The 25,546-nt window shown below is 36.5% G+C and overlaps 1 protein-coding gene across 3 annotated transcripts in view; it reads right to left on the bottom strand.

Annotated features, from left to right (window-relative positions):
• The window catches only part of TTC26 (tetratricopeptide repeat domain 26), a 47,879-nt gene that overhangs the window by 18,012 nt on the left and 4,321 nt on the right, over nt 1-25,546 (bottom strand). For 2 of the 3 annotated variants that reach the window (XR_002001718.2, XM_015627143.2), the window contains exons 4-12: nt 21,981-22,095; nt 13,966-14,015; nt 12,208-12,353; nt 10,834-11,005; nt 10,371-10,445; nt 9,093-9,195; nt 5,937-5,992; nt 4,109-4,162; nt 3,622-3,685 (exon numbers count right to left, since the gene is read on the bottom strand). Coding sequence is in view for 2 of the 3 variants with exons in the window: in XM_015627143.2 (XP_015482629.1) it covers nt 3,622-3,685; nt 4,109-4,162; nt 5,937-5,992; nt 9,093-9,195; nt 10,371-10,445; nt 10,834-11,005; nt 12,208-12,353; nt 13,966-14,015; nt 21,981-22,095 (835 nt within the window). In the remaining variant the exon portion in view is untranslated. Of the gene's footprint in view, nt 1-3,621; nt 3,686-4,108; nt 4,163-5,936; nt 5,993-9,092; nt 9,196-10,370; nt 10,446-10,833; nt 11,006-12,207; nt 12,354-13,965; nt 14,016-20,087; nt 21,833-21,980; nt 22,096-25,546 lie in introns of those variants that run through there. The other variant, XM_015627144.2, reaches the window with a different exon arrangement.

Below are 25,546 nucleotides of genomic sequence, written 5' to 3'. Positions count from 1 at the left end.
TCCCGTATTATAAATCTGCAAAGCAGCTAAGCAACTTGATAAAGACCTTGAAGATCCTTGGAAGGACTAGTTGGATGGGAAGTGCTGAAGCATGACGTACACGCTTGAACAGCATGGCCAGCTACTCAGGCAAAGCCCAAGTATACAAACAGCAAGAACTCTGTTCTCCATTCCAAATACAGGAAAATAAACGACCACAAGTAATCAACAGAGTGGCTAATATGCTAGGTTACCTAAGAACATAAAAACTATTATATTGAATTCAATGTTTGTCTAGTTCAGAGTTTGCTGGGTAAGAATATACAGCTATAGAAAGAAAATATTCTGATTTCACATATAATACATACTGTGGTATGCAATGGCACTTCTGCTGAAGTTTATCCCAGCTCTCAACAATGTGCACTAAGGACTTCTTAATCACTGCTGAAAATTTTGGGTTAAACAGCCAATGGCCATTTCATCTGCAACATTTTTTATACATTCTGGTTCTCACAAGTTTTCCTATCAAATAAGTTGCGTTATGCAAAAAAGTAATTAATGCTGTTTAATTGTCATGAGTGATAATTTGTAAATGCTCTTTGATTTTTGTATTGTATAGTAAATAATCCTTTTCTATTCCTCCTTTTCTTGTTGTTTATGATGGACATCATCAAACTCAGTCATCATTTTTCAGCCCATGCATTCTGCTTTATTTAATCTCTCCTTTTCTCCTACTTCAAGAATCTATCCCCTTTCTTTGATGATCCTTGCTGTATTTATTGTATCCTTTCTTGATATTTTTTTAAAGAAATGTTAAGAACCAGAACTGTAGACAGTGTTCAGGAAAAGAATCACATCTGTATATAATGACACAGTAATTATTTTTTTCTCTTTCCTCATCAATTCTTAAGATCCTCTTCAATTTTTCCAATAATTTTGCTAAATTTAATTTGCATATTATTACCCAGTCTTATATAGTCTTTCACATCTTTCATCATTATGGAAGCTTTTATTTGTACTACTATGGGTAATTTTGTGCCATTGGCAAACCTAGTCCTGTCATTATTTGTCTCCTATAGCTCATTAATTATGAATACAAGCCCTTTCTTTAGAGAAACAAAAGGTTCTTTCAAGTGTTCAAATCAGGTGCATTTTATCCTTTTCATTGCTATTTCTCTGTAAATTTTCTCCTAGAAATTAGAAGGTTTATTATGTAGCTTCTCTTCTTAGGATTAGTACTGTGGACATTTTTTGAGGTATTTGCTAACATGCAGATTTTGAATTTGATTATGCTCGGATGACTGTAGTAGAATTGTAATTTCATAATAAAATTTTAACTCAGGTGCTATTCAATTTAATATTGGTCCAGAGTTACTTGTTCACTTGTGTTTTCTCTACGAAAGATAGAAACAAAAAGTTCATGCTGTTTATTATGCCATGTAATTGCATTTATTAGGTCAATATGGGCAGAACAGAAGTCTCCAACTAGTATCTATCTTTCTATATAAAATCTGTAACCTGTTTAATATGCCACTCACAGTTCCTATCTAGGCTGGCTGGTGAATAATTTGGCTTCAATAGGATGAGTTGCCTATCTACTATATCTATCTATCTAATATCTATCTATTATCTATTATAAACATATAATTGAAAACAATATAATTTTACTAATTGATAAAGAAAATATATTTATTTTGAGAGTTTTCAAAATATTTAGAACCATTTTTCCACTGGCATCATCTATTTATCTATATTTATGTATCTTTACTTATATACAATCTATGTTTATTTAATGTACAATCCCTATTGTACATTAAATAGAAACAATATCCTACATGTTACCTTCCTCTATCACATAAAAAAATTATTATCGTTTTTAGCTTCTCTTCCAAAATCAGGCATTCCACTTCATCCAACATTAAAAAAAATATCTAATATTTGTATAAAACACATACTTGGGCTTCATTTGTTTGTTTTTTTGTTATATCCTACCTAAATATAACTGTTTGCCTCTTCTATTTCCTATCTACAGTTTGTTGACCTCCATCTGTTTTTCATGTGAGGTTAAACAAAACCCCTCACACTATTTTACCTTTAAAGGAATTACCCTGAACTGCATGCTCTTCTCTATGGCAGTTTCCTCCCACAAACTTTAAAGAAGATGACAAAGCAATTCTTACATAGAAGTACCAGAGGGTAAGACGCTTGCAGTACTGATGTTTCCTTTTACCTCTGATTGGAACCAATTCTTCCCATAGGCTCATTTCTTTCAGGTAATCCACTTTCCTAATTGTATTACATTTCTGTTGCCATTCCCCCTGCCCCAGCCATTGAAAGGTTGAAGTCTCAGATAAAGATACAGCCTATGTATCTTTATTTTGCATATGAGTTTAAAAATATTTCACAGTAAGTTTTGCTTCCTAACAATTTTAATTTTGGGCTATATCTTCACAGGAAATCTTCTCCCTGAATATCTTTTCCCTGACTATCTCTGCATTATTTTTATCCATGTGTGCCCCGGTCACTTGTCACATCTGCATGACTGCTATAGGCATTAAGATGTTCCCACTAACCGAGTTCTCCAGTGCTCTAGTTCATATTCTTTCTTCCTGTTTTCTGGGATCCCAACTCTAAAGGGATTGCTTCAATGTGAAAGCAATGAGTTAGGGAAATCTCATCTATGGAACCACTTCCATCCTTCCAATGTGAAATTCTCTGATAGTACCAATAGTATCAGGGCTGCAAGGGGAACAGAATAGAATGGCTCAACTGTATTTCTGAAACTTTAATGAGTAATACCACTCTGTCTCTGGAGCTCCTTCTCTTTAGTCACCATGGACACAGGAGATAGCATTGTGTCTGAAGACCGTGAGCTGTCTGCCCATAAACATGCACAAGCTACCCCCCATAAAGAAACAATACTAAGTGACAATGCCTACAAAGGGCAAGCCCCATTTAATCTGAATTCCCATGTTACAACTACTGACTTTTTTTATTTGGGATTTTTGGTTTTGGCAAAGAGAAGGGAAGAAAAGAACTTGGTTTAGTTTATTATTGAGTAGGTAAAACTAAATATTGAAAATATACTGCTTTTGGGGCAAGGTGGAGGGTGGGTTGTAATGCCTTTTTTTTCCTCTCTTAGTCAAGCAAGAAATTAGTCTCAGAGCTTCCATTTCTCCCTGTAGCCAAAGTCCTCAGTTTCAGGGCATGCTCCATGCTAGGACTCTATGTACTTGACAGGCTTTGATTAGTGGTCCTAGATTTGTACTTGTGTATCTCTGCCTGTGAGGTTTCAGCCACTCACTTCATCTAATTAATTAGGCTGTTGTCTTCTGTTTCTCTAATGGGGATTATTAACCAAAGGCAAGCTGCCACAGTGTCTCCCATGAAGACTGCACAAAAGAGGTAGTACAACCTCTTTTCCAGATGAAATCATATAGTAAGGTTTGGTATTGAGACTTCTAATTTAAACTTGAAAATTTGCTTTAGACTACAATTTAGACTTTCTGAAACTCATCCTATAGAAACAAAATGCCTAGCAATATTCTTGCTAACAGTCAGCAGTTAGACACAGATATGATGGTATACACTTGGATATTTTAAGATGGCTTACTTAATGGAAAAAGAACATTTCAAACATACCACATTCACTGGCTGATTCCCCCACCAACTGGAAGAACTGTTGAGCAATTTTCAGATGATCTCTCTGGAAGACGAATAAAAAATAAATCCAAGATGAGTTACAGGGGTGATGCTACAATACACAGTGAAAATAATGCTCTGAGGAACACCTGGGGAGGAACTAACAGATAAACCAGAGCTGAAGCAAAAACAGAAAAGGTAAATGTGCCACTCTATGTGCCTAGATAAAGAAGAACACTGTACAAAGCAAATGGAGATTTTGGAAGCAGGATAGAGAAATTGAATTAATCTTGATTTACAACACAACCACCAACAGAAATTTGCATTTCACTCATTCTGGAATGATTATTGTACAGAAGGTTAAGAGACTCAGAAATCCTGCAATCTAAATAAGAAATGATTGCCTCTTTCACTCCATTCCTGTTTCTACAGATCTGCTCACATTGTATTGTTGGAGAAGCCGGAGAACCTCACGGGCATTACTCACCGAGCCCATTTCTTGTCCAAGTGCTGCATTTACCACCCCTTTGAGGATGTACTCCTGGAAAAAAAAAAATGTTAAAAGGGATCAGAGAAGACATGGTGAAGATTTCAGAAGACACATAAAAGCCTATGTGTACATTATTTTCTTTATTAATTCAACTCTATCACAACTGACTTTAGTAGGTAGCTGGTTACTGTGGTGGTGCTTAAATGCAGTATTAATTTATTCCCCCAAAATACATTTTACTTGCTAGGTAGTCACTTCTACTAAATATGTTAGATGCAGAGGGGTATAGTGTTTTCTGCTAAGTTTTATGGTCAAAGACAATGCACCAAGAGGAATATGGTAACATACTTTCATGCCCTCTTCAACATCATATCACCAAGAAGTGCACTATTGTTATATTAAAGCACAGATCCCCTTTCAAATACGCACATTGGTTAACCATAACCACTGACATCGTTGCTGCAAAATTCGTAGTGTTTCTCATCAGGACAAATATGTCAAGAGGTTTGTGCTCTGTGGCCATGCTACTCTAGTGAAATTAGGAACAGAAGTTGAGTAGCCTGTAATCTCTAGTATGAGAAACTACAGTTTAATTCTTCTCTGAACAAATTTTTCTCAGCATGTAACAGACTCTTTTGTCTTACCCAAATCTTATAATTAAGAGTTGTATCTATAAATCTATTTTAGTAAGTACTCCTGATAAACCAGGACAGGTCTGTCACAGAGGAAAACACAGAAGAAGAGAGGTCTTTCAAGAGACCAACAACAGAATGTACAGAAGGAATCTGAGAGCACTAGCCAGGATAGTAAGTAATCATTTCAGCACATAAACTGTGTTACAGATACCTAATTATTATCCTACAGGCATTGAGACAAAGAAGAAATTTGAGAAGTACTTAAGAAGGTTTTAGAAGTAGTTTTGCAAGTCTTAGCAGGGAGTTCCTTACAAGTGGGAGTCAGAAATGGAAAAAAAGAAAGCACAAAGATTCTAATTCCAAAATGTGATCAAGAATTATTAGCCAAGTATATTGAGACAACAAAGGCCACAAAAGGACCAATAGCTGCAGAAAACTTTTCAAGTTAAGTTTTGCTATACTGAAAAATGCAAGAAGTGTAAAGCAACATCACAAGACACTCCTCACTCCTCAGCACAGAATCACCGGATCTGTGTTTTTGAGGTTTTCCTTTTCCCTCCCTCCCTCCCTCCTTCCCTCCCTCTCTCCATCTTACAGAGACTCATGAAAGGTCTCTTTTATGCCCAGCTATGTGACCTTTGGAAAATAAACAGCAAAGAGGAATAAATCAGAGACTAAAGATGCTGGAACTGCCACAAAAGAAAATTACAGTAGCAGCCAAGGGCCACTGCAGTTTTCACTCATGGCAGCCAAAGTGTGATGGGATTAGAAAATACTATTTATTAAAACTGTTTAATTTAGCTCATTTTAATTGAAATGGCTTCAGGACAAACTATATGAGCATCTGAGCTAGGAAATCACCACGAGGCAGACAACCAGCTAACTGTAAGGGTGCTTTTACCTATACAGTAATGGTCCATTTCCCAAAAGCAAGGCTGCACACAACAGAGCTGTATTCTTTGCTGAACCCAGGTGGTACAGTAATAAATAGCTTATGTATTCATATATGCCCATATGCAATATTTTATGCACACACATTAAATTAATTGTTGAGGAAGGGATGAAAATACATGAGTTTTAAGAGTGGGAATGGGGCAAGCTGTCTTCAGGATACCAGTTTTGTATGTGGCAGGTTTCCTACCAGTTTGTAACCTCTGTCTTTATGCGCCATGTCATCATTTTCCAATTACCTGTGGAGCTGTAGGTTCCAGGTCCTTAATCAGGTTATAAGCCTCCTGCACATCATCTGAAATGCCAGACATCAGAATGCATGACAATCCATAGTATGCTGCAATAGTACAAGTCACTCATCCTATACAATATTCCCCAATAGTCATAGACTAAGAAATAAGCCATTTAGACAGGAGGAGAAAGGTAGCTATAAATCACTGTGAATTTCTGTATAATGGTGATAGTTTTCTAGAACTCAAATAACAAACTCAGAGTGAGTAATAGCTTCTTATTTACTACAGTTTTCCTAGCAGAGATCATTTGGACCCTTTGTTCATAATCCAGTGGCTGCCTTCTTAACACCACAAGGTCAAAATATTAAATCCATCATCTTCATGTATTTTGTTTTCTCATATTTATTTAGCCCTCAAAGAGAATAGGGTAACATGATGCTGTAGGGAAACTTCATCTTTTCCTTAGCAATATTTCAGCATCTGCCCAGCAGACCCTAATTAACAAGGAAAAAGCACTGCTAGTATAGAAGTTTAAATGTGGCATTTGAAATCTATAAACAACTTCCTTTCCACACAATAATTATATAAACTGAATAGATCCTAAACTTTACCTAAATTAAAAAAGATGTTGGCACTATGGTTGGCTTTGTAAATCAATGTAGTAAACATCCTCTGTTACTGGCAAAATTTTGTTAGTACAGATTATACTAATTGCCCACACAAATAAGCCTTATCAAACAAAAATTTTTTTCACTATAACATACAATCCATGTAGGCACTTAAGGCAATATACACTGGAGCTGCCAGGCTCCCACCCATCACCTCTGCTTTCTTACTGTTCCGTAGAAAAGTCACATAGTAAGATAGTACAATGTACTAGCTAAAAGTCATTACCTTTGTTTTTCTTTTTTCTTCTTTTCTTTCTGATATTTTTGGCTAGCTCAGACCACCACCACCAGCACCACCACCACCAAAAAAAAAAAATGACAGTAACCCTTATTTTTATCAACAGAGTGTAGACCGTCAACACAGAACTATTCTCTTGAGGCTCCAACAGAAGCAAATCTCATGGGAGCAGATTTCAGCAGGATACCAACTGACCTCAAACCCTGTTAGAAATCACTACCCTGAAGAGTTGAAACAAGGGAGTTCATGTTTGTGCTTCAGTCATTCCAGTTCAGAGGATATATTATCACAAGCCAACGTTTATCAGAGACCTTTTAAGTTTTGAAGCATCAGCTGTAATCATAAGAAGTAAGAATTTTTCACTTTCCTAGCTAATGCTGCTACCCTAGCAAGACTTAAAAATGGAAACTAAGTCAAACCAGAAAAGAGGTTTAAGTCTGAATTCTCCTGGACCTTCGTTGTCAGTATGTAAGTCATTTGTCTATCACAGTGAAGAGCAGAACCTAACTAATGAAAATTACTGCAAGGTTAACAGCATATGAGTAAACAAGACTGATTTTTAACTGATGCATGGGATGCACTTTGTTTCCATGTAAGTAGAACTTAATTTGAAATGTACGTTATTATCAACAATATTATTGTGCAAGATAATTGGAAGTGGTACCAATACTGCCTATAGTGACAATGGCAAAAATAACACTGAACAGAAGAAAGGTGGCTGGGGACAGCAGACATGGATTTACCAATGCCAAAATGTACTCATTAATTCAAGGTATGACTGGTTGTGTGAATAAGGGGATAATGGTGGATGCTGTACACCCTGACTTTAGCAATGCCTTTGACATGGTCTCTCATACAAACTTGAGAGATAGGACTGGATAAGTAAGACTATAAGGGCATGGAAAACTGGCTGAACTACCACTACCAAAGGACAGTGATCAGTCGTACAAAATCCAACAGGTGGCTCATTACTAATCGAATGCCCCAGGGACTAAAACTGCAGAATAACTTGTTTTTATTAATGATTCAGATGATAGCATAGAGTACTCTGAGCAAGTCTGCAAATGATAAAAGATTGTAAAGAAAGCTCCCAGATATTGCGAAGCAGATCAGTAGGCTGAAAAAATGGGCTAAAAGAAATCTGATGAAGTTCAGTGGAGGCAAAATGCAAGTCTTGCATCTTGCTTGGTTTGAAACATGCCTGAGCAAGTCAGGTGGGGAGCTGACTGTCTAAAAGGCAATCTGGCAGACAGTGCAGCCTTGCAGCAAAGGAGGCCAACTGCACACTGGATCATATTAGCATAAATGGAGCCATTGTGGTAAGGGAAGGGATTCTTTATTTGGCAGTTGTGAGGTTGCACATGATTACTGTGTTCAGATTTGGAATCCTACCATAAACACTGGAGTGAGCTCAACTGAGGGCTCCCAAGGCAGGAAGATGGCTGAGCAGAAACGGAGCGAACTGAGTTTGCTTAGCTTTCAGAGAAAGGATGTCAGGGGAGATCTTATCACTGTCTACAATTAACTGATAGGAGGGTACAGAGTATATGGAAACAGGTTCCACAGAGTGAGAGAAAGGCAGTGGACTCAAAGTAGAACAGAGGAAGTTCTGACTGGATGCTTGTCTGGACATGGCTTTAAGCAAACTGATCTAATTGGACCTGCCTTGAATAATATAGCCAATCAACCCACTGTTGAATAAAAGAACACAATGGGAGAATAGGAATAGCTCTGAAAAACTCAGATACAGTTCAAAGAAGCTGGCAAACACAGGAGAGATACAAGTAGAAAATCCTTACCAACTGATTCTGGCTACCTATCTGCATTCTTTAGGAATTGTAAAGTAGATTTTAATGAAATATCTTGTTCACAGTCACTTTGGTTCATATTTTGTTTGTGCTGCATTTACAGAAATGGTTGTCCTTGCCTTTACAGGACATATGCCTACCATTCTCACATACTCAGGTAGAGGAGAGGTCCCCTCACTAGAAACAAATAAACACTACCATCCTCAAAGCCATCTCCTGCAACCCAAGTACCTCCTATACTTTGCTGAAGTAGGCTTTTTTTGAGTGCACAGTATTAAAGACCTTCTCTGCAAGCCATTGGAACTTTTACTTCACTATTTTACAGAGGAACAGAAAGTGAAATAAATTACATTTTACTGCAAAGGAAAAAAAGCATTGAATAAGTTGAGATAAGATGAATTAATGTCATCCCTGAAGCTATGAAAGAGCCAGAGGAAGGTGTATTTACCTTGCTGGAGATGGTAAATCACAAGATTCAGTCTTGCCTCAGGAATAACATCAACCAGAGGAGGTAGGACTTGCAAAGCCCCTTCTCCTCCTCGGAAAACCACCTGCAGAGAAAAGTAGCATATTGATAATCATGTATCAGAATCTTTTCTATGATAAGTTAATTCAAGGAAATTAATCCTTAAATTCCTACATAAACAGTAGGAAAAGGTCAGTGGCTCTGGCATTAGCTTAATTCCTGCTTTAATATAGCTATAGAATTATACAGTGTGACACTTGTTACACTGAAGAATATAAGTATTTAATCCATACATAAACATTAATTTATTTCAGCTTTTAGCATCTCAAAAGAGTGATACATTATATAGCAAAGATTTAGAAGAGTAACAAAGTCTGACTGAAGGGAACACATACAAAACTATATACTGCTTATGATGTTTTTATATGAAAAAAATTAGGCTAACAACTTGACATTCATTTAGAATGACACAGGATCCTAAAATGATCAGGAGCAGGCAATTATACTCCGTTTCACATGATAATTCCTCCAACAAGATCTAATGTCCTTATTCAATAAAGCACTGGCAGAAATACCAACATACAAAATAAACAATGCTAATTTACAAAAATCCAATTTGAAAGCAGTTTTAACTCTTGGGGAAAGAAGTGTTATTTTGTGATGACTGCCCTTGAAAAATAACAAAGCAAGTAACTGCCTGTCATTAAATATGAGCAATCTCCTGTTACCAGTTGTCCAGCCAAATAATACCACTAAAGGGAAAATTAACCATTAGTTACTCTTAGTAACTCTTTTACTGCAGAACACAAAAGCTTCTTTTTTCCTAGAACTCCTTCCTTAGTACTTTTCAGATGAAAGCCATTTTCATGAGCTATCTTTATTCCAGTCAAATTGTTCTGGTACTAAATAGAATTCAGGGTCATCGTGACTTGTTTCTACAGTGTCTTTATTGAGTGGGCTCCACGAAGTATCTTGCAAAGGGACACACAACACACATTATTTTAATATGCCTTCGTAACTAAAAGCAACAGTACTATTATTTTCTAGACACAGTCTCAAAATGTCAGGGAAAAATTCCAGGAAAAAAGTAAATACACTTGATGGCACATTCATTATACTGGTAGGATTCCTGGAACAGGACTTATATGGCAGCAGAGACTCAATTAAGTCTGCAGTTTTTCAAAATACTCCGTTTTATGAATCATCATGAAAAGCTCTACAAGAGAGTGCAGTTCATATTAAGTCTCAGAAATTACTTACCAGATTGTGCTTAATGAGCTCCTTGCCAAACTCAAAAGATGATGAGGCACTATCTGTCAAGTTCTTGAGCTCTGCCTGGAATTACATACATTCCAAAATTTTAACATAAAACCATAAAAGAACAGAAACCTAAGTGGAGCTTCAAAGCTGACAGCAAGACATCTCCATTAGTGTTGGATGACTAGAAGATTTTGCCTTTCCACTTCTATCTAATTATTTTAGCAACTGGGTAATACATATGAACACAAGATTAAAAGGATACTGGGAAGATAGTAAGAACACCTTGCACATATGTGGAGAGATTGGTTAATACCAGGGAAACTGAAATAGGTGACATTCCTAAAAGGACACAGTGACAAGGTAAAGACCATTATCAACATTACTGATTAAGACAAAGGAAAATAAACATGTATGGAATCTTAAACTAAAATAAAGGTGAATTGAAGGACTGTCCAATAGATACCTCTGCAGCCTTTCCATTGTAAAGTCGGAAATGGTTACAAGCCTTAAGGTTAAGAGCAATGGTGCTGTCAGGAACTTGCTGAAGATAAACAGCTAGCACTTCCTGTGACACATCATAGTAATCCAGTTTGTAATAGCACAGGGCCACATATACATTCAGAGCCAGGTATTCCCTGTAGGAAAGAGGATTAAAGTGAACCCTTAAATCCCACCAGATAGTTTAACATTTCCCACTACAGCATATTAAAATTTTATATATAAAAAGAAAGCTCTCACATTTATATGTATTTTACAAACATATCAAAACCGGGGTTTCTGAGGAATGCTTAGGGCTTCTCTAGTTGGTCAGCTAGTATAGATGCACAGTGTTTTTTTCCACAGTAGCTACTGCAGCTTTTAAGAATTACCAACAAAACTTTTGGTTTGCAAAACTGGGAAATAGTGTCAACTTCACACCAAGGAAACATGCATAACATGAGCACTGTAATTGTCCTGGCAGAACATGATTTTCTAAGCAGTATGCTCAAAGACATTTAATATGCGCATGAAAGTTTGTACTGAGTACAATTATTTTAAAAAATCCTTGTCATTACAAGCAGTCACGCCTGAGGAACTAGACAGAGAAAAGACAAGCATTTGTGAAAACTGTAAGTAAAAGGATAATTGTTATGAAGGTCACTCATACTTTGAGTGATTGTTTCTGCAGGACTTGGAGGTTAAAATCTCTTTCCCAAGCATTACATGATATATGCATTATGATGGATTTGTCTGAAACATTCAAGAGGAGATAGTGCCAAAAGACAGCAGTATTCTGGGATGGTAGTTTCTATTTTATTAAAAATACTTCCAGCAACTTAAGAATTCAATTTGTTGATTGTTAAATTCTGAACTAAAAATTTGCAGAACATGACAGAAAACCCCATCAACAAGTGCCATAGAGGATAAACTGAAAAGGAAAGGAACTCTACATAAAACCCAAGAACTGAAACCTTCTTAGAAGGGCTAAGAAGTGAAGGAAAAGTAAATAATTCAAGCAAAGTTACAAGACTGGCCATCAGAGGGGAAAAATAAAAGACAAAACAGTACATACTACATATAATTTCAGAAGAAATAAGTAACAAAATAAAAAATATATCAGAACAAATTAACCAGCAATTTCACAGAGAGAAAAAGAGAGCAGACTTATTTTTAAATGTGGGGGTTTTAGTAGTGCTTTGAATGAACAAAATTGAGGACTTGCAACTGGTGCACATTCTGCGACAGCAAAGGGACACAGTAGTTGTGGAAAATGCCTGCTTTCAGAAACCAAGTAACTATTTGGAATTTAAACACCACCAATAACATTGTTGCTCCAATAGGGTTTAGAGATGCACACCGATTATCCAGCAGAATGCGCTTGTAGATATCAATAGCTTCTTGGTAATGGGACCGCATGTAGTGGATAGATGCCAGGCTAAGCTGATCTTCCGTAACATCTTGCAGGTTTTGGTGAGAGCTCATCAGTTTCTTTTCATCACTGAACTACAAAGAGTGGGACACATTCTCAGAGGAGTTCAACAAGAAAAGCTTTTTAATTAACCAGGTTAGTTTTGTCCTTGCTGGCAAACAGCATTAAATATCTGGAAAACCACTGTTACTTTAAAGCTAATTTGACCAGTGCAGAAATACAAACATTAAAGAGGCAGATGAGTTCAAACTGGATAAATGTTAGGCTAAAACTAAGCACATATTTTCCTTTAAGGTGTGATTTAGATATAATTGCATGTCATGTGCTTTGATGGATGAGGGAAAGAGCTGAATTAATTATTTCACAAACAGAATTTCACAACACAAAATTTCACTGCAATTATTTAAGCCAGCAAAAATTTTGCTGTTTGTAGATCCAAATCTAATGTCTCATGAATAGCAGAAAAACACAAGATTTGCAAACACACAAGTTCTAATTTTTACATGTCTCCTTTACAGCACTAACCAAGTTCACTTTCACCAGCCTCCAATTTCCATTGGACTCATTTTTAAAAGCATTGCTGCATAGCACACAAAACACACACAAAGGCTAAAAACAAGGAAAAGAGTTAAACATACCCACTATATTTGTATTACAACAGTGAAGTTGAGGCTATTTACCTAATCAGTCTGTTCAAATCACTTATTCCATGTCTTCCTTTTGCTGATTTTGCTGATTCAACAGTGATAATGAATTTCTCTTAGACACAAATTCTAGTATTATATATTTGTTTTACCACCTAACTGCTAGTTTTCTTCAAATCCTTCTTCTCCTTCTTTGAACCAATCATGATGTTAAAAGGCTGCTTAACAGAACTAAAGGCAATGGGCTTCATCATTTTGCTAAAACCCTGTATTTCCAGTGACTAACTAGATAAAGAGAAGTTGCATAATTCCTAGTTCATCACAGATATCTGTAAGTGGCAATGCCACTGTAAAAATGCTTTAAGATTTCTCTCTTAAGACTAACATATTTAAATAAAGGGAATCTGACATCAAAGCTAACATGCAGGATTTATACTTCCTTTTAAGGCAATGCTTTTAGTAGCAGAATACTTCTCAAGTATTTCGTACAGGATGGTACAAAGCCTAATTTAAGGGAAGAGAGCTATGTGTGGTAAGTGAAATAAGCACTTAATAGTTGTTGAAATTAAATTAAATTTCATGCTATTAACAGTATGATTTCTGGGATGCTGAACTACTTAAGAGGATCAGTAATAGCATATAAACCATTTTGGTAAAATTGCTACATATAAGAGACGTGCAAGTTAGTAAAACTTGGTACATTTAGGAAAAAAAAGTAAAATAGTGGCTTCTACATTTCTGAGTCCATTAAGGTTTCATGCTCTTCATCATTAAAAATACCATTACATTCCTATTGTATGACTTATGTGAAGTGTATTGGTAATACTTTCCTTAGAAACATGTTGAGAGCATCTATTCTGAGATCATGTTTTCATACTTGCTTTCTCCTCCACATTTTGATACAGTAGAGTGGTTATGAAAAATGTTTGTTCTTCTGCCACCACAGGCATTTTAATTATTCTGCCAGGCTGCCAGCATAAATTACACATTACCAAACTGGAAAGAAAACAAACAAAGCAGGAGTGAAGAAAAGACATCATACCTTATGTGCCAGGTGAAAGAGTAAACGGTTCTGGAGACCACTCTTAGGTGCTGAAAGGGAAATTCAGTAAGTATTAATGTAATGAACTACTCACAGGCTATGTCTTTATATTTTTAACTTTTTTTCTCAATAGACATGAATGCATCCCTATTCTTTCATTAACTAGCCCAAGTTCTTCACTGAGAGCCCTTTGCAGGTCATGAGCTGGGGGAGGTTCTACCAATTTGAGAGTGGTTTGGAGGTCTTCCTCACTCTCATCCTCATTCCCTGACTATTTCTTTTTAAATCCATGTTGAAAATAATTTTTCATTGGCCTCTACCTTCCATGAGCCTTAAAACTTCTATAAATTGCATTATCATTTTCCTGCAGTGATTTCTTGATAATTTTCTGAGGGTTTTTTTGTGACACATTTTTTGTTTTAAAACAAAAAGCAGCAGTAGACAAACTCTAGGCTCCTTCTGTGATGTGTCACATTTGAAAGAAGTTTTGACTTATAATTCCAGGAATCTCAGCAACTTCTAGTGTATTGAAAAACTGAGTGCTGCTACCATTTTGTTAGGCATACACATTACATTATACTTCTAATATTTCTTCTGTCCTTAGGAATGAAAGGCACACAAAAGAATTCTATGGCCAGAGCAGATAAGATTCAAACTAAGATATGGCAAGAGATTTAAGGGGGATATCTTCTTACTAGAGCCAGTAAAATTAATGAATTTTTTTGCTCTTGCAGGATTAGGAATTTCATTGAATTCACTCCATACGACACAAATTGTAAACTACAGAGTTTTAAGTCACTAAAGCCTTTTGCTTCACTGAGAGCGACAAATGTCCTTGTCGAACAGTACTATTAATTTCTTTTGCAAGCAATCTTCCAAAAAGCCTTCCCTTGTTTCCTGTACTTTTCCTAGCCTAATGAGCACTCTCTTTCCTGCTCAGACCAACCAGCTGGCAAAGCATGTTCCACAGAAGGGATGTACGTGGACTCTTTACAAAAAGCAGAATTACTTACTGTGTTTATAAGGCCACAAAAGTGCAGAGTTAGCACAGCAATAGCCTGTAACACAAGGCTGTAATTCTTCTGACATCTTAAACCGTAAGAGGGCTCAAACCACCATTCCCTCTTCCCCACCACCCCCTGAAGATGGAATTTTTTTTTTTTTTAAAAGCAATTTAGGGAGAGGTTTCTTACTCTTTCTCCACATAGTAAGTAAACTTTGTAACACAAAGTAACAGTGCCAAAACCCAGGCGTCATTCTGATCAGATTGGCAGCACAAGGCTGGCCACCTACTTCTAAAAAGTACAGCAACCATTTCTTCACTTTTGTCCTTAGCAAGCTGTGTTATTTAACCATGTTCCTAGAAAAATGAGGACAGTGAACTGTATATTTAAAGAAATACTAGAACAGAAGTCCAAAATACAAAGGTGGTATGAAAGCACTCTCACAAGACCGCAGCATCTTGTAAGATAGTTCTAAAAGAGCATCAAGTTGTTAAGAAGCTAAATAGTCTTCAGTCTAGGATATATGTGGGAATTAGGTGATTTATTAAAGAACAGAAAGTTTTTCTGATCTACAATAAATATTGCATAGGCAGCTGTAGTAGTATAACTGACACAATAGTATGGATATTTCATCCACTGACTTAGAAAGTCAGAGTGCCTTAATTTAAATGCATGCTCTTCACTTTACATGTTCCCCAGCAGTAATTGATAGGTTTTAATATCAAAGTTTAGAAGAGTTGCACATGGATCCTACATACACTTTTGTAAGAAACTTCAACCACAACCATCCTTCACAATTCAAAACATTTGGTCATCAAAGACTCCAAAAATACAAGCAAGAGAGATTGTGGGATTTCTACTGAAAATAACATATTGTATAATCACAGTACTATGGGTAAAGACACCAATGTTCCTTTTTTAAGTAGGCTTTCCTTTTTTTTTTCCCTTTTGAGTTTGTCTTAGCATTAATTTCGCTATGAAAATTGTGACTTGCAAGCAATACTGTTAAGAATCTAATCCAAGGAATTTTTGTTTCATTGGTCAACCAGTGAGTGCAGGCTGCCCTTGCAAATCTGGCATCTGATCTGAGATCAAAATTATTATTTACTTCTTGGTAAAAGCTGGAGTGTTAGCCCACATTATTTAACACCTAAAAACAAGTGAAATATGAAATCTGAGTTTTGATGGTGTGCATGGATATATGGAGGGTGGAAAAGTGTCCTGCTTCATAAGATATAACATAGTACTAGCTATCTGATATTCTTTAAAATAAGTTGCTTGTAACCCCACACAAATAAAGCCCTGTCAATACAGTAGGCAGAAATATGGAAACATTCAATATCAGCAGCTTATTTTCTCTTGGTGCCAAATGCATTCTTTGAGGAAGACAAGGAAACATATGAACAAGGTCAGATTAGTTTTCAGAAAAAATGGGATCATGAATATTGATGTTGTCAATCACTGGAGTAGGAAGTGATACAACTGTCTCATCAGAGATAATGATTTTTAAGGGACATTTTAGGGACATTAGTTTGCTCTTTTATTACTCTCTGCTGCTATTGAGTTTCATTGTCACTGATCTATTAATGCTACAAGGAAGCACAATCTTCTTTTCCTGTTCTACTTTTTCAAGACAATGACTACAATTTATTTTTTTTTTTTTTAAAAATCAGTACTAAGCAATCTTGGGATCGTAATGTGCATGATTACAATGCTGCATGGCAACAAACTGGAGCCTGCTCCAGGTCTAGTACTAGCCTTGTACTCAAGCACTGAAGTAGTTGATTAGGGTATATCTCTTTCTACCTAGGAAATGCACTGATACTCCTTTGCCAGAAATTTTATCATGATCAGTGCTCTTTTCCCAGGCACTAGTGTCATAGCTGTCATAGATCTTAAAAGTGTTCTGTATATTTTTATGTGCTGACACTGACAGGCACCTACTGAAGTATTTCTTAAAATATAGTAAGCAACTACAGTAAGAATGAAGAAAATGTCTTCACTAATTATAAAACAAAACATCAAACTCACTAGAAATGGCAGCTCAGACTCTTGGTGGGTTCTGTATGGCTGTCTCAAGCACTAAAAGGATGATGAAATACAGACATGGACAATCTGGCATTTGTGCTCTCTCAAAAGAGTGCAAGGCACTTATCTTATTTGTTGGTGTATCCAGCATTAACAAATCTCATCTAGCACATACTACACATTCTATAGCAGCCCTTCATCCATCAACAGGCATAGAATACATGTTAAACACAGTAGCAGGAGCTGGTAAGAATGGAGCAGGGCTTTGAAAGCTCCATCATGACAGAAGAAAACATGACCAGAGGAAACCTTTTTCTCCTTGTCCCTGAGAAACAACACTCTGCTCATCTGAACATAGTAGGTGAATGAAGCCCTCTGTAACTCAAAACCAAAGTTTCACTGGTGGAAGGGAAAATGAAAGAGAATGGGAAAAATGTTCAAAAAAAAACCCATGGTTCAGTAGTGAGGTTTACACTTACACACACTTGAACAGCTCAACTGTAGAATTTTCTTGAATGAAATTTACAGTGGATATTCACTGAAATTTTCCCATTCCCACAAAACTTAAATGACAGTTATGTTCAGTTACTTGCAACTCACACACATTTAATTTCAGTCATACTGAAATTAAAGTACAGTAAATTAAAGATCATCAAATTAATTACTCCTGGGCTGTAGCTTCCACTATACTTAAAAAAACAAAACAAGAAAATATGGTTAGTAGCTTTTAGAGTTTAAACATGTGATATTTTCACTTGTGGAGAGCTTCATATATGAAACAGCTGGTTTGAAACCTCAGCTAAAATGCACCAAAAGTAACTACTGTTCTCAAGAAACAGAGCACAAGCAACAAGGCAGATAAAATCATGTAGGTGAACATGCAACCCTAAGAAAAGGAAAACCCAGTAACTGTTCTGTGCCTGCTTGTATCTGAACATTTTAATTGGTGATAACTATTTCACACCTGAAAAGCATTATTTCGCAAACAATGGTGGTTTGGAAACTGGTTTGGAAAATGTCATTGTTCTTACTAACGCATCTCTGTTCTGCTTTTGTACAGTATTGCTCCTTTTAATATAGGTTGTAAAATGAGTTCTCTGTTCAGTTAAACCACATTCAGATCTGACACAAGCAGAGATATGAAGAAGCAAAGCAATCAGAAAGCTTTTCCCATCAAAAATTGGAAGGAATTAAAAAAGACCCCAACTTTAATGAATGGTTCAGCAATACAACCCTGTTTGTGCATGAATCTTAAATTTAATTCTAAGATTCCATTTATCCTGAAAAGACTGTTTTTCCTAACAGATTTAACTGCAGCCCCACTTATGTGCACATTTTGTGGTTTAAAAGAACAATTTTAGTTCTTATGCTTTAGTTCTTAGTTTCTTTCTTAATGCAAGCCAACAGCTTCTGAGAGCACTATGCAGGCTTCTAAACACTCGGATCAGTTGCCAGGATCACAGTCCAAATGTGCCAGACTGAGTTTCTGTTCTTTGGCCTTTGCAAGGCACAGGAACTGTGAATGCAACATAAGCTTTTTACTTTTTATAATGAAAAAAATAATGATTTGTTGTTATTATTGTATACTAAATCAAGATCAATAGTTTAAGGCTCATTCTCTCAAGAAAAGATTGGCTACCCACAGCACAGGAAACATATTTTCAGCCAATGTATGAGAACACAGATACAAAAGGAGCCAGCAAAGCATCACTTGGCAGCTTCACTATGTGATGACTACAAAACAACAGTAGCTGACTTAGAAGTAACTCTACCATCACCTCAGAATTAAGAACATTAGTAACTGCAATGTGAGCGGACAACAGGGGAAAAGGAGAAGCCAGAAATATCTGAAAGGAATTTGGAAGAAAGCCTAGAGGAGGTAAAATACAATTGTAATGAAAAACCTTCAAGGAGGGATTTTTCTTTATTGCTTTTTTGCTCTACTTCTTAGGTTATATTTGCAGTAATTCTTTTTTATATGACTTTTGATATTCAGACTCATTCTTTCCTGAGAGAATCATAAAATCACAGAATGGCTTAGACTGGAAAGGACCTTAAAGATATTTAATTCCAACCTCCCTGCCGTAGTCATGAACACTTTCCACTAGACCAGGTTGCTCAAGGCCCTATTCAGCCTGACTTTGAACACTGCCAGAGATGGAACTTCTCTAGGCAACCCCTCACCACCCTCACAGTGAAGAATTTCTTCCTTGTATCTAATCTAAACCTACTCTCTTTCAGTTAAAAGCCATTCCTCCTTGTCCTATCACTACATGCCTGCGTTAATGGTTCCTGCTAAGCTCTCCTGTAAGCCTTATCTAGGTACTGGAAGGCCTCAGTGAGGTCTCCCTGAAGCCTTCTGTTCTCCAAGATGAAAAATCCAATCCTCTTTGCCTTTCCTTGTAGGAAAGGTGCTCCATCCCTCTCATCATTTTGATGGCCTCTCTGGACTGGCTCCAATAGGTCCATGTCCTTAATATGCTGGGGACTGCAGAGCTGGATGCAACACTTCATGTAGGGTGTCCCTAGAGCAGAGCAGAGAAATAAATCTCTTTTATATCTTATATATATATATAAGAAATAGATATATTTTATATGCCTCTTTACTATAAAATAATCTCTTGCCCCACAAGAGATTGTGGACTATATATGAATCCATTAATCACCTCATGGTTTTTAGTGATTGTTTCCTAAATTTTAAGTATCCTGCAAATTTTTCCTCATTAATGGAATGATGGTTAATAATTTCCTTAAGCAACAGCAACAGTACATGGCAAGAAAGAACTTGACTTGATTTCAAAACTTATTCCAGAAAGCCAGCTGATATTGATGTTCCCTTTCACATAGAGATTCTGTCACTGTAGAAATTTAGAACTATAGCTGAAACTAAATTAGTTATCCTTCATTTGTTTTAGCTACCTGCAGAGGTTTAGCATAATGCAGCAATAAACAGCATGTACTATACAAGAATTCAGGCAAAATAATTCCAAAATAGCAATAGTAAGCAGCCCAATATTAACACTACCTATCATTTTTTTCAGTGGTATTCAAGGCAGTTTTGGATAAATGGTGCTCTTCTAGAGACTTTACCTGTTCAAAGGAAGTATTTTGCTCCTTCAAGATCTTTGCAAAACCATGGAAGAGAGCACAAGATTATATGGTCTCAGCTGTCAACAATATATTGCAAGCAGCCACCACTGATGCAATCCTAAATTGATAAAAAAACACTAAAAGAGCATCTGACTTAAGAAAAATAAAAAGGTTTAAACTCAATGTAAGAATGATTGAAAGGGGGATATACCACACTTGGAAGCTTCCAGCGGAGAAAGGACAAGTGCTAAAAATCCTCAGCTGTGATTGCTTCCTCACCAAGGTTAAGTAGCCAGAAATCAAGGATTACAGTACACACAAGAAAGGTTTAGCACTTCATTATAAAAACTGGCATGCTGTCCATCTTAAAGAATTACATGAAATGAAGAACTGAACTAATGTGACCACTCAGTTATTTTCTTATTTTTCTTTAGCTACACTGCCTCCCACCCTTGCTTTCTTAATATTCCTACTCTTCCCTCCAGCACCCAAGTACCACTAACTGCACCCCTTACTCTGCCACTCACCATACTACTATTAATTAGTCTGAAGGGGCATGACAAACATTAACCTTCCCACACCTCCAGCTCACAGTTAATAAATGTGCATGCCCAGCTGTGTATATGTCATCTCTAGAATGGATTACTGTAACTCACAAGATGTGAAGCTGGTGACAATGGCTCCAACTCGTACAGGATGCAGCTGCTTGCCTCCTCCATGCTATAGGTCACAGTGACATCTCAAAGCTCTATTGCCCATTTATTTTTAGATTCACTTCAAGTCCCATGTTGCAATCTCCAAAGCTCAAATTTTTGGTACATTAAAGATTAAATTACTTGTAAATATTAGAAATTTACACACCTCTTGAGCAATACAAATCACAAAGCTTTGCATGAGATTTTTTACAACTGAAAATAAAAAAACATTTCCAGTTGTGGGATTCAAGTGCAGCATGATCTTTACAAGGATTTTAAAGGGATATGGGAACCTAATTACTTTTAAAAAATGCTACAAAGCTGTCCTTTAGAAAGGCTCTCCTTTGCAGCAGAAGAAATACTTGATTATTTTCTTCCCCTATTTTCAGCCCAAGACAAGAAGACTAATGAAAGAAAGGAGAAAACAGTCCTTCAGTAAGAGTTTTCCCCTAAGAAGGCAAGAGTCATAAGTTGAGTGAGATATCACTATTATTAATTCTACTTAAAAAGCACTGAGATAGTATAGTTATAGAAAACAATATAAATCACTAAGATACATAAAAAGTGATGGACAACAAAATTAAACTACAGAAACATTTTTAAGCAGTAAAAATTTCCCTGGAATCTAATTTCCATTCCTTCTCTTTAAATGATCCCATGCAGGTTCAGATTAAAGTAGAACTGTAATAATGTGACTATTGAGCTCCATGCCTTGAAGAATCAGATACCTAACATGTGACTTACCAGGCAACGAGACCACCTACTAAGTCACTCAAACTACGTAAACAGAGCTCTTGTCTTCATCAGGGAGAATGCTGAATCCTCTCAGATGCTTATTTTTTTATAATTTCACTGGCTTAATCTGCTTCATCTGTGCTGGCTGAGGGACACAGAATCAGTCAAAAGAAATGTAACCTTTTGTTGCTGGTTGGCATATGCTGGGTTTTATATTTAAAATTGATAAGAAATTATTTTCCAGATGCTTCTTTTAGTTCCAGCTGCTCCATATGCCCAAGGTATTTTTAGGAAGGAAACTTCATCATAATTCTCCTGTTAAATGAAAGTTAAAATTAACTAGCCCCCAAACAAAATACCAAACCCAAAAAACTTTGCTCAAAATCCTGCATATTTTATCTGGAAATTACTTTAAGTGTTCAAGTCAATAAGCACTCTTTTCCAACAGAAGCGTACATCTCACCTTTCAAAGCTGCTTGCTCTGCTTGTGTATACATCCCCAGGAGGAAGTATGTACAGGCAAGGTTCACCCAAACATCTGGATTGCAAGTTGGTTGCTTGGTTAAAGCCTCATATTCCTGTAACAGAACAGAGGGTTGATGTTTAAAAACTGTGTAATAACACATACTTGTATTAAATATCATTCCTTCTTCCACAATTTTACAATGTATCATTAAATTACTGGGATCAAACCATGCAGTCCTTACAACAAAACTATTATGTTTTAAGCTATGTCCCTACTTTTTTGTTTACAGCAAAACAGACCACAGGGACATGCAGTGCCATAAATCATCACATGTAAGTGCAATTTCTGTCAACATTGAAGTTACAGAGATATAAAACACATTTGTATTGTAAATATATTATTATAAAAATATTATTTACATATATAAGCCCCAATATATGTAAGTTATAAAGGCATCAATATAACCAGTTTCTGTTGCTTTCCTAAGTTCTTCTCCAGTCAATGCCTGGCAGCCATAAGCACCAGGAATATCTCTTTGTGAGCACTTACTGTTAAATGTGTTTTTGTAAACCTGTAGGTGGTGTCTTAGTGTATATTAAACCTGTGAAAGTGTGTGTTACGTCTGAGGTTATGCAATATAATAACATCAAGTGCAGGAAGAAAATTTTTTTTGTACTACTAATAACTAAAATAAGTATTTTAAAATAGTGTTTAATTTTATCACATCCTTTTTTTAGTCCCTATTTTTGTGTATTTTTTATAATTGCATATTAGTAGAGTGGTACATGTATATAATTTATAAATGTATAGATATGTATATATACATTGGGGGTGTGTACTCAAAAATTTTTTACTAATAGGGGTACAAAAAGCAAAATTAATCGGAGACCACTGCATTAAAATGCAAGCCTATAAATTGGTATTTGCTATATTCAAGATTTTCTTATAGATGAAGATTAATAATTTGCAGTAAATATTAATAATCTGTTCCTAACTTTACCATTCCCCATTTTAAGATTTACAGCCAACAGCTATATAAAGACACTATATAATATATTCTGATACTTTTTATACATCCACATTCATTACATATCCTTTAACTCTGCCACACAAACTACTTCATTTCTTATTATTTGTGAAAACAGCAAAAACTTAACAGATCAATCTTTCAATCTGCTTCTTTTAAACAAAAAAACTTTGCAGCCACTTAACAATTATATTCCTAAGGCTAAGCATCTTTTGTCAGAGCAACAACAGGTACTAAAAACAGAGGCCTGGAGAACTCTAAATGCCATTTTTTTCCTATGTCAAAGCTCTGATAAATTTCAAGGAAGGACCATCCTTGGAATTCCCAATGGAAGTGCCTGCTGCTTGTGCTCCTGCTCTTCATCCAGCCATGGAGACAGGCAGTATAATGCAAAGCAGGCAGGGTCACATAAGGTTCTCACAAGACCTGCTGAAGGAATGTCATCCATGTACTCCAGATCACTGCAAGCCGCTCATCCCTCCCAGCAAAACAGCCCCTTAGTGACTCTGTACTTGTTCTCCAAACATATGAATTGGAAGTCCCCTCTAAATAGGGAAAGTTTAGCAGATGGAGACTCTGTGGGTGGCAGACTTCTTACCTCTGGGGAAAAGGACAGATATATATATTTAAAGCATGAGATAAAATAAGTCATGCCCAAAGAGCAGCAAATCCCAAGATCACAAACATCCTGGCAACAATAAGGTTAGAGTTTGCAAGCATAATGAATTATTTTTTTGTTGCCAAATAAAAGTAAATTGCACTCTCAAACAGAGAAGATACTGGTAAGGAGCACCCTTAAAAGCCAGCTCAGTCTTGCTTGTATTTCAGGGACTAGCTGTCCAACAACATTTCAAATAAATAAATATTAAATAATAATAGTACTAATAAAAATAATAATAACAATTATTATTATTATTACAATTATTATCATTATTATTTATATTAATAATAATGACAATATTAACAACAATAATAATTTTTAAAAAGAAAACATTTACATAGGGGCCAACCTTTCCTACTGAGGCCAGCTTAATCTTGATGTAGGCCTGTCATGGAGCTCTGAGAGATAGGCCACTGCTGTTTATTGGGACCATCTGGAATCTTTCAAAATTCATTCAGATTAAATGCACCCAAAGGTCTCTTTTGACTTCAGGCAGCATAATTAGAAAAGACAAAGTGCATAAACACAAGTCATGTTCTGGCTTGGCCATTCAAAGCAAGCAATATATAGAATGTTCTAGCTGTACCAATGTGAATCTATGGAAACAGCAAATAAAAATTAGGACTGTTAGTGCTCCTTATCCTATAGTTCCGAGCCATGTGCCTGGACTATGTGCTATTGCACTCTTCCTCACTGAAAGCCATTCAACATCAGTCTCTCAAAGACTACTTCACAAGAACTTTTCCCCCCTCCTTTCCAAATAAACCAACAAGCACAAAAAACACCTAAATACTCTCAAACCTGGCCTAAGAGTCAACCTGTGGCATACTTCTGCCATCCAGCTCCATTAACAGCTCCTTGTTATTTTACTCTCCTCTTCCTCATGCCTCTATCACTAGACACAAGCAGTTTTCCTCAAAAGCAGGCTGCCAGGTTGATTGCCTACAACTATGGACACATACTGCCAATGTGGAGGACCAGCTCAATGCCCTTATGACTTGTCTGGATTCCCCAAGACCATGAACACAGACGCTGAAGAGCCAATAAACAAGCCAACACATAATGGCTGCTCCGCAGGTGCTCAAATGAGATACTTACTGTTACCTGGCTACAGTCATGATAGAGACGCCTAGAGAACTCCCAGAACTAAAAAATCCACATTTGACTTCCTATCTTCAGCTGTCAGGAACTGGAGTGTACCTGTATTGTCACACTTCCCACAGAACTGCTCAAGCACGACCAGATACTGCTAATGGATGAACAATTACCTAGTACAGCTCTGCTCTTTCCATGATTTACTATTTGACTAAAATTACTCTGGGCCAAGCTGGCAGAAGGTCCTGTTCAGTGAAGTGGTGGAATGGCTCCAACTTCTCTTCCAGGACAGAGGTGGCAGATTGGAGAGACTGTCACTGGCTGTATGTAGGTTTAGGATTTTGACAGAAACAATGCACTGAAGGCTCTGGCCCAGGGATCATTCTTTGCTCTCATGTGTGCAGCTGAAGGACCAAAATGGCATTACCATGTCCAGCAGCTGCACCATGCCAGCATCCTGAGTGCCCAGAGGGAGAGAGTACAGACTGCAAGTGTGAAACTTGTTCTTGAATCCAACCAAGAAGTACATCTGCCCATGCCAATTGTCTCATAAATTTTTAAAAATATACTTGTGTATATACATATCTCTCTATCTATCTATCTACACATATAGATACATATAATAATAATAATAAACCCTCACTTTCTTAAGGCCACAGCTGCTTCAATTTTTAAGACCAGGCAGCTCAGAAACAGAATAATTGGCCTAATGTTCTAGTTCTTTGGTGACACTGAGAAATTTTTCAGAAGATTTAAGATTAGAGCTATGAACAAATGGCA

The sequence above is a fragment of the Parus major genome, chromosome 1A (assembly GCF_001522545.3).
Source record: "Parus major isolate Abel chromosome 1A, Parus_major1.1, whole genome shotgun sequence".
In the NCBI taxonomy this organism is placed as follows: domain Eukaryota; kingdom Metazoa; phylum Chordata; class Aves; order Passeriformes; family Paridae; genus Parus; species Parus major.
This window is presented reverse-complemented; position numbering and strand designations above follow the sequence as displayed.